A 10,525-nucleotide genomic window follows, 5' to 3' on the forward strand; every position below is an offset into this window, starting at 1 on the left:
CCATGTAATATTATGTACCATACATTAAGACAGCTATGGCGTTCCATATAAAACTATTTTTGACGTTACGTTGTCTAAGCACGAAAACGTTAAAAACTGAATGCGTAACAAATTAGACTAGACATCTAATTTTTGCTCTGTTTTCTTTAAAAAGATTTAACTTCTTTCTATTTTTTAATATAAAATTTTATTCATTTGCACATTTCGAAAATAAGATTTTTATCGATAACAAGTATTCTACTTCAAACAGAAAAGAGCTCACATCTCTGATATACGTCTCGTAAAATATCATAATACGCTTATTTGTGCATGTAATAGTAACAAAACCGACTAGACATCAAAATCACTCTACCATCTCTTCAGATACTTGCTTATATCTTTTTAAAGAAACTTGTGTCTACTTCTTGATTTGCACATTTTATTTCTCCCTTTAGTTTTACCAAAAGAACTTGTTATATGGGAAAAGTTCTTTACCAAACATTCCATCTCTCCTTGTTACTTGTCAAAATTACGGCATATTACGGAATGCTATGATTTTTACGAACGGTCGGAATCGGCCAGTATTGGAAATTTATTAACGAGTTTTGTATGAATCATTACAGGACATTATAGAAGCTTGGTGCAAATTGGCGGAAAGTTCCAAGTGGTCAAAACGAAAAAAATGACTAAAAACTACTAGCCCCGTCTTTTAGTGTTACAAGTTACGTAATAACGTTACTTAATACTATGCGCGACGTCATAAACAAACAAACAAACAAACAAAAACTTCTATACCACATACCATCTACACAGTGTACGCTATCTTAGAGCAGGGGCGATGTCCATATCCGGAAAGGGGTTGATTTGAACAAATTTAACTTTTAACGACATAGGGATGCAATGCATGTACTACATGTACATGTTTATTGATTTGACTGTGTTCTACTATTCTTCACTGGAAAATTTTTAAGCAGAATTTGAAAATCTGATGTATACCTGTTTAAAATTTTGGCTTCTCCTAGCCCCGGGGGAGGCTTGATTTTCATGTATCTAAATCAACGCTGCATGAATATCTTGTGATCCTACTATCTTTTTATATATTTTTAATATATTCGATCAGTGCATATTATCTATTCAAGATATATTACTAAAGTCAGGTACTCTTCACACAATTGCTCCGAAGAAAATAGTTCCATTGATGATCAGTAGATACAACATTACACCAAATGTGAAGAATAATGATGTATATTTAATACGTTGAAGAAAACAAAATTAACGTAAAAGTTTTTAAGAAAATCACTTTTTCCCCAGAAAAGCAAATAAAAAGTTTTCATATTCCTACGCTCGCTGCCTCCTCAGTCTTTTTCACGAAAATATATAGGTCATACTTCGATTGATAATGATAAATCTTTTCACCAATTATATTACTGTCATGATTATTGTTCGTTAATTGCCGTATATTTCTTTTGAGTGAGAATGTTAATCATTAACTGTGGGTTTTTTTCTTTCTTTTTTTTAAATAACGGAATGGTTATTTTGGTTAAACACCTGCAATCGTATTAACTTCTCTGCACAGTAACGTGATTTTCCGGACTTCGTCGGTAAGGATCTTCGCACGTGTGTAGACCTAGGCTATTTGGTCTTGCAAGCACAGTTGTGTACACCGATCGCTTGTGACGCTAAGATCATGTAGACTGGTATCAGAATTTTCTACAGACATGAAGAAGTTTAGAACTATACACCAGTTTCATAACAAGTGCAGGTTTTTTTTACTCAAGCCCTAGACTGGGCTAGAGGGGCTGAGTTATCTATTTAAAAACGATGCTAGGTCATCGATCTACTCAGTTTAAAAACTGGAAATATACTATTTCTGTAAAGAAAAACATTTCTAGAAACAAAAATGAAGTTTATCTTCAAAACGTCTGCATTATCAAAATCTATATTAAGTGTTAAGGACATACGCAACGTACCTTACCTACTGATAATTTTTCAAGATATTCTTAATTTAAATTTATAGTGCCATCAGATGTTCATAGACAAAAAATCAGCGTGCATTACCAGGGGTTTTGAAAATATATCAATTGATGAAAATTCTAGTATAATTCAAAGAAAAATACACAAAAATTACTAAACATATATTCTAGATGTTTTGTTTATCCAAACGTGTTTTAGAAGAAGTGTATAACAGCATTTATAGACATAAAGAAGTAACACATAATTCCTTTAAGAATTGGAACTCTTCAACTCCAGGGAAAAAGACAATAAAGTTTAAACAACGTTGCGTATGTCCTTAAATGTCGGATTCTATTTTATGACGAAGGAATATTCAGTGATGCTCCACAGCCGCAACCGATCTCGAGCTTTCCTTTGTGTTTAACAACGGCCGTCTCTGGACGAGTTCATTGATTACTCTAAAAGGTGACAGGTTGACCCATCTTTAACATCTGCCTTTACTTTGAGTGATTGTACTTAAATAGCACAAAATTAAAAAATAAATTAAAATATATCCTTGATAGATCTATAGTTCTGCTATTTAAAAAAAAAAATTGGGCTATCTTTGATAATCCATAGCGGCTTGGACTTGTTTACAGAAGATTCTATAATTTGGAAAGTTAGATGGTACACATGTAGCACAGGCCCATAGTACGCGGGATTTTTTCGGAGCCCCCCCCCCCCTTCACTTTGAAAACGTTGCTACAGGCCTGTAACATGCTGTTTGGATTAAATATTCCTGAAAATGAGTGAGTTGTTAAATACATTTTTAAAATTATACTATTAATTATATTTAGTCTATGTTCTATGTGAAATTAAAACTATTTTTAGGCATGTGCAACTTTGTGATAAAGTCACTACATGCATGTAACGTTATATGTTCATGCAGTTTGTTTCCTAGTACATGCATATTTTTATTCAACAAAAGATGTTGAAACTCAGTAGCCTAAATATTATGTCACTTTAGGATATTTATGGCACTTTTATAGTTAACTTTCTACAGCTTGAGTATCGATTTGTCAGTAAATACTTGTTTTTTTATGAGAAATCATCTGAGCACAATGAAAATTCGAATAAATTGAAAGTCGAATATCTTGGATATGGGGGTAACCCATATCTATTCTTGTTATATAAGATTTAAAAAAAAAAAAAGATTATCCTTTGTGTATTGTGAAAGGTAAACATTTTTGTAGTCCCAAATCTACCCGGAGTACATTATATAATCATGCACGCTGTTTTGAAACTTTAGTAAATTGACACAATGTGGTGTCTATGCATGTTGCGTCAATGTTCTAGTCGGATGCTTTATACAGAAATACTTGTAATTTTATATAAAAATGGCACCATTTTAGCAATAGGTTCAATTTAAGTTTAAATGTGTTGGCTTTGATAATTGCTGGTAAATCTCACATGTTTCTTCACGAGTTTGTTGTTTAGAAACAATTTACGATGAAAAATCTGCGACAAGTCTTAGCCAAATGAAAAGCTAGATATATATTAGCACATTGTTTAAAGTCGTTTTTCCAATGAACTCTTTGTTGTCACTCAATCGATATCACTACATGTAGATATTTCAAAAAGTCTCCTGTCTTTCAATCTTATTCTTTGTTTATCTATTTTTCTAGATAGGGATATTACTGGTAGATTTTTTAAAACCCTTTTTTTTTTGGGGGGGGGGGGTTACAAAGTTTTCAAATTGCCTTATTTAATATGATAACATAAAAAGTTCTCTTTTTTTTTCTTCTTTTTTTTTTATTTTTATTTTTTTTGCGAAATCAACAAATTAATGTTGCGATGAATGTTTGAATTGCGTTTTAAAGCTTGCTCGCAGAAAAGACAACTGTTTGCTTGAACTGTTAAAATTTTTTTTGTTCATAATATTTTTTCGACTTATGGATAATCTTAGTTTTCTGAAAAAAAAATCAATGGAACAGAAATAAACCTTATTTTACCTTTTCATAAATCAAAATGATAGCAAAGGATAAAAAAATTAATACATCCTTATCTCGCTTTTTAAAAAGCGCATTCGAGTCAAAAGTAAATATTTTCGACCTTGACCTTTGGGTCCACTTTTAAAAAACTTTAATCTTAGGCTTAATTTTTGAATAGTTAGTACTAGAGCCGTCATATTTCACAGGTGTATTCCATATGTCAGGGCCTTCCCTTGAATACCATCAATTATGACCTTTTGACCTTTACCTTGGAGTTTGACCTAACTTTTAAAAAAAACTTTCACCTTGACCAAAACTTTTGAAAAGTTGATGCTAGGGCTATAATATTTCATTTATTAATATTTTCATTTAATATGACAAGGTCTTCCCCTGGGTACTTTTAATTTGACCCTTTGACCTTGGAGTTTGACCCACATTTGAAAAAAATCTTAAACCTTGGCCATAACGTTTTAATGGTTAGATCTTGAGCTTTCATATTTCACAAGTTTATTCATTGAGACAAGTCCTTTCTTTAGCATTGAAACAACATTTTTATCCCTTAAATTTGACTTGCATTTGAGAAACTTCAAACTTTGCCAAAAACCGCCATACGGGGGCATCAGTGTTTCACAAAATACATTTTAAAAAATATATATATATTTTAAATTTATTTGAACAATTTCTTTTACCGAAAAACATTAAATATTTGCTTTCAGGTCTTCATTTTCAACTATATCAACATCACCAGTAATGACGTGTCCAACGGGACTGAAGTTGAAAGAAGAAGAGCAAAAACACCTAATAGGATTTTGTTATAGATGGTCAAAATATAGGTACTGTAAGGTTTGTTTATAATTGAGAATTCTGGGAGCAACAGTTTGGGAATATCTGTAGAAAATTCAGGGTGTAGACTTCAACTTGAAATATGGTTGGATGCAAGACTAAACTGAATTATATTTTCCATGATTTAGTGTCTTTAAACTACTGACGTTTTCGCCTGAGTTGTCGCATCAAAGGACAGCTCAAGCGTCACAAACCGGACGGCCCCTGTCTGTTGGAAATGTTCTTACTTCTGAAATCAAGGTACCAAGTCAACGATATTAATTCGCGCAATAGGTTTATCTTTTCAAAAATAATAATATTATAAATAAATAAATAAATAAAAGTTGTAAGCATGTTTTTAAAAAATCTTTACGTTTTCATCATCATCAAAGTAAAAAATAAAGTCAGAAATCAGAATATGTCTCCGTCCAGTGGTATATTTGTATTGCAAGATGAATGGAAATGTACCTTGTTTCTTGGTGTTAACTATAAAAGTAAAATGATGAAAGGAAGAAAACTCATTAATTTTCATATTTTGTTCATATGCTTGACTAAAACATGTACCTTTAGTACGGTCGTTGCCATTTGTAGCATGATGTGTAACTAGCTGTTGATACCTCCCATTTATCTAACAGCTAAATGTAATCTCATTACTGTATTTAACTTTTTTTTTAAAGCAGGTATGATTAAATGCTCTTACAAAGCAGAGATTTATCTGGGCATAAATTTGTATGAAATAATCCATTATGAATTCACTATGATAAACCAATAGCAAAACGAGGAAAAGGTAAAGTTAGAGGTCATAGAGAAAATCAAGGTCAGATTATCACAGAAAAAGTCAAGGTCAGATTATCAAAGAGAAAGTCAAGGTCAGATTATCATGACACAGTTATAAAGCTCTCACAATCGTCATTAGTATAAGCATTTGGTAAAAATAGCAATTTCTTTGAAACAGCTAAACGCAAAGTGTGACGGACAGACAGACGAAAGGACAGAAGAATGGAACCATGGAAAACTGACACAAACTCTCTTTTCCCTGGCTGTATTCATGGCGGGGCATAAAAAAGGTTTTTTTTTTTATAAAACGTAAATAGATATTATTTATAAAACGTAAATAGATATTACTTGATGAAGAGAGTGAAACATAACTTGAAAACTGAAGTTCTTCAGTAAATTTATTGAATAAACTTCCTTTCTATTCACATGAAAACATGTAGGCAAAACAAGAATACTGTTTTACATATTGAGAGCATCTGATACGTTAAATTATTAATACTATATCACAAACAAACCTTGACATTTTACAACCGATATCGAAGAAAACGTAATTCCACTCAAATACTGTCAAATAGGCAACTATAAAAATAATGGTCATATATTTTGGCAATTGTTTTCTATATAGCATTACTTCGCCATTTAAGGCACCTTTGTCAATAAAGTTAATAGTAACAAAAAATCCAGGTATCAAATACACAACACCTAGCAACAACAAACAGTACTATCTAGTTTTAAGATTTCACGAATGTCTATTTCTTCTATGTAAAAAGGCAACCAAAGTTAACTACTTACTAGCAATACAAATCCCACATTTATGTTATTTTCCTTGCATTTTCACCAAACTAAAACCATATGCTCACACTATAGGCATTAACCTGTACATGTTAATTAAAAGGAAAAATCAAATAAAATGTGCGTTTTGGCAAATTAATGAAGTCAAGCCTGCGAATATGATCGTCAGTGCAACAAAACAATTCACTAACTTCAATTCTGGTACTGAATAAAATTCAAAGGAATTGCAATTCAAATTCAGTAGAATTCAGTATAGATATAGCTTCTTGGGTTTGAAGAGAATTTCTTCGCAGGTTTCATCAAGTTTTCAGAGGGGTGTAAATTCGCGTTGATATCTTCTAATGCCATCCTAAAATTAAATTCAATAGGTGGCAAAAGCAGCAAATAACGTTTTAAATTGGTGTTTTTCAGTTTAAATTGGTGCTTTTCAGTGTTTTAGCACTGACTAGTACCATCTTTTAACTAGTCCACGCGGTGATGAGGTATACTAGGTGGCCAATCAGGATGCATTAGGAAGTCACCACGTGACGGTTTGCTGATATACCGAGTCCTCTGCATCGCCTCGATATCTTCCCGCCGCCTCATTTCCGTTGATCCTATTCCACTTCTGGAATAACGCATCATATTTGGCAATTGTTCCCTATTTCGTATGGCCTCCAGTGCTCGATGTAATTCTAAATTTTCTGAAAAGCAAAAGGAAAACAAGTTTTTTTTTTAAAATACAGAAGGGTATTCCAAATATTTATCATAAAAAATTGGCAGGTCAACATTCATCAATGCCTTTTTTGGCTTCTCAAGATTTTCTACTGGATTGTGCCCCTTCCCAAATGAACTTAGGTTGTGGTTCTCCCCAAATGAAATAACTTCCTACATGCCTGATTGATACAGTAATTGGACTCACCTGCGGCACCTGCGTATTTCATCCACCTATACGTTGAAGCCAACGCGGTTTTGGGCCTTTGTGGTTCTTCCAAGGGTATTCCATGCTGAAAATTGAGAATTGCAAATTAAAAGATAAGTAGATCCAAGAATTTTTTAGGGGTGTTGGGGGGGTTGGGGGGTTCGTACAACCCTGAACCCACACGGATCTGAAGCTAGACACGGAAGTGATTTTAAAATTTGAGACTTCTTTTTTCAGTAGCAGTTTCTCAATACGGACAGGCCCATTTTTGTGGAGGAATAAAATATATCTTTCCTTTAAGTTTTAACATTCTGTAAAATCTGTACGTACTGAGAAAAAAAGAACAAATGAGAAAAGTTTGCTTTATGCTTTCTACAATTAATCCTATTTACTTTGATCAATGGACATAATAACAAGATACCTCCACGTTTGGCTCTGTAATGTGTTTGCCTTTCTGTTCCTCCAGAACGTTTGGCAACTGGTACAAATCTAATAGAATGTCATATAGAAAGTGTAAAACTATTAAAATATTGAACATAAACTAATCATAAATAGAAGTGCAAGGGTACTAAATCTTGAATACCAACCTTTTTCATCTGATATTTTGGTCCATGCCTCTGCGGCCTGGGCTTCTACTGGGTCAAAATATTCCCGATATCCCTGAAATGACGTTTATTACACCTCATAAATCTATCATGTTGCAAATTTTGCATTTACCTCCCCCTAGTAAATTCAAAACCTTTTTAGTCAATAAACAGAGTTGTTGACTAAAAAGGTTTTGAATTTACTAGGGGGAGGTAAATTTTGCATTTACCTCCCCCTAGTAAATTCAAAATTTACAACATGATAAATCATTAATTTTTACAGAAAGCACATGTAATTATTGTTTACTTTTTTAATTTAAATTTGTACATATAAGGATGCCAAAGTGGAATCATAAAAATATATACATGTATATATACATATATTAGGAAGAAAGATGCCAGTTTCATTTTGTAAGAGAAACTGAAGAGCTTGACACCTAGTCATTTCCGCAGGTCAGCTTCATTTTAAAATATCATATACATGTATATTTGATTTCATTTTACCAGATACATGTATTTGCAAGGAATGAAATGATTCACAGATACATGTGATGTTCCCTACTTACATATTTATCTGTGTATTGGTTGATGGCTTTGGCGCTAGGTTTGCCAATATATTTGTCCCTGATGGCCCACCGTTGTGCTTGTTCCTCAAAGGGTACACTTGCATCAACTTTAAAGTTAGAAAAAGATGGGAATATAATGAATACATATATTCATCTTAATGACAGTTAAATTATTTTCGTAGTTTCTGGAAATATTAAACAAATAAGGGGGTTTTATTTAGACAGGGCTAAGGTGGGAGAGTGGGGGTTCTTGCAAAGAAGAAAATTTATCCCCCCCCCCCCCCCCCCACACACACACAAAGATACAGAACATCTACTTAATTTTTTTTCTCTCATAAAATTACTACTATAATGTTTTCCTACCTTGATACACAGGTTTGTTGATAGTTGTATCAGCATTGTGGTACCCAGGTATATAATGAAGACGATTTGTAAGGAAGACTCTGTGAAAATGAATACATCACTTATTATAAAAGTAGGTTACCCAATCTGTTTATCCCTAACTCTTTCCTGTCCTTTTCACAAATAACTTGAAGAAAAAAGTTCAAATTGACCTGATGGAACATTTTTTACTAGCTAATGATGCAGGTAAGACAATGTGATATACCCGTATATATATTTTTTGTCATGTACTTATTATATAGTGATAGGTGCTTGAACATGCCCCCTCCCAAGACCCAGTAGCCCCTTTTCACAAAAAATCTTAAAACTATGATTAAAATTTGACAATGCTGTAATTTCTTATATCTATAAAGAAAATATTTTTTCTGAAGGATTATTCACAAAATATTGTAATGTAAATGTATTAGAAATATAAGATTTTTTGTGATCTAGTATAATTTAGATACTTTTTGGAGAATTTAATTTTTTTTTTTTTTAATTTTTCATGAAAAGGTCAAGACGACTGGCCTTTTTGTCATAATTATGACATATTTTTGATCCAAATCATTCTATCAGCATGTAAAAGGAAAGGTGAAAGATGCGATGAACAAGAACAGGATTCGAACTTGAGCATCCTGAATCACTAGTCAGGTGCTCTAATAACTAAGCTATCTGGCCAAAGGCGATTGAACCTGGCTGACCGCCACATTTCTCTGTCCTTAAAGGTCTTGGCCCCCTCGAAGACACTCCAACACCAAATCAGGCTCTTTCCTGGCAGGTCTTTCACCTGTCACTTCCTTCCAGGGCATGACAGGGTACCAAATGTAACAGGGGAGGAGAAAAATGTGATAGACCAGACCAGGATTCTAACCCATGTCCTTTGAATCACTAGTCAGGTACTCCAGCAACTGATTTATCCCGGCTGATATCCACGGCCAAAACCGTTACACTCCTCCGTCTGTGAACTTAGTATTGAAAGATTTTGCAAACGATATTCAGAATATTAATTAAACAGATTTACATGCATGTAGTGTGATGTACGCACAATGACAATGCATGTTTATCCCCCCTTCTTTGATTTAATTTACCTGATAATCAAGTGATGTAGGAAAATAAATGTTTATTTGCATATGGTTTAAATTTGACTTACAAAGGTGGATGGGGTTTATTTTTCCTCGTAGGGGAAGTGGGTCTCGACGGGGTAGGTTGATCGAGATATTTGGGCTTGAATTGGAAGTCATAGGTTGTTGCTGATCTGTCCAACCCCATCCATTGATTCTTTGCTTGGTTTTTGATGCGAAGAAGTTCATTTCTATCCGGTGCCGGAACATTTAGGACTGCGTATTCCTTTATCTTAGTCTTGTCCAAAGGATAAGCCGATTTGGCCCTTCTAAGGTAAGTTACGGGTTGCCCATATCCGGGCAGTACATGGCCCGTTGGCATAATTTAAGAGTTCTGTCTATATACTTGCCATTCCATCTACTTCAACGATAAGGATTATATAAACAAAGATGCTTTCATCTGCTCATGTAAATGCACTCCTTTTTGTTTATGTGCACTAAGCAACAGGCACCGACCGGAAGTGAAAAACTTGCAAAACCAAACAAATTTCAAAACGAGGCGTTAACATTTCCGGTTGTCACTACCCCTCCTTCAAAAGACAATTTCCTTTTCAAAAGTATGTTTTCAATTTTACAGTTCACATATTATCACAACTTCATTAAAGTTTTAAACATTTTGATTTATAGAACTACTAATGTAACCATGTTTAACAAAATTAGAACTTTTATGGGCATAGTA

General features: G+C 33.4%; 1 protein-coding gene across 1 annotated transcript; it reads right to left on the bottom strand.

The window, feature by feature from the left end:
* Positions 1–5,917: 5,917 nt before the first annotated feature.
* On the bottom strand, positions 5,918–10,359 carry LOC133197374 (uncharacterized). Its single transcript, XM_061333372.1, has 7 exons — positions 9,876–10,359; positions 8,708–8,787; positions 8,345–8,451; positions 7,782–7,854; positions 7,616–7,683; positions 7,195–7,279; positions 5,918–6,976 (listed from the first exon to the last, which is right to left on the bottom strand). Exons 1-7 carry the CDS (start codon positions 10,166–10,168, stop codon positions 6,756–6,758), a joined length of 927 nt encoding a protein of 308 aa, XP_061189356.1. The 5' UTR covers positions 10,169–10,359; the 3' UTR covers positions 5,918–6,755.
* Between the last annotated feature and the right edge of the window lie 166 nt (positions 10,360–10,525).

Source organism: Saccostrea echinata, unplaced genomic scaffold (genome assembly GCF_033153115.1).
Source record: "Saccostrea echinata isolate AGI-Se365-2 ecotype Australia unplaced genomic scaffold, CSIRO_AGI_Sech_v1 ptg000030l, whole genome shotgun sequence".
Taxonomy (NCBI): domain Eukaryota; kingdom Metazoa; phylum Mollusca; class Bivalvia; order Ostreida; family Ostreidae; genus Saccostrea; species Saccostrea echinata.

Excerpts from the sequence above, each read along its gene's own strand:
- LOC133197374 (XM_061333372.1), bottom strand. The coding sequence starts at position 10,168 with ATGCCAACGGGCCATGTACTGCCCGGATATGGGCAACCCGTAACTTAC. Across the intron at positions 7,855-8,344 it reads ACCAATACACAGATAAATAT|GGATATCGGGAATATTTTGA; the intron begins GTAAGTAGGGAA and ends ACGTCATTTCAG. Across the intron at positions 7,280-7,615 it reads TTACAGAGCCAAACGTGGAG|CATGGAATACCCTTGGAAGA; the intron begins GTATCTTGTTAT and ends CTCAATTTTCAG.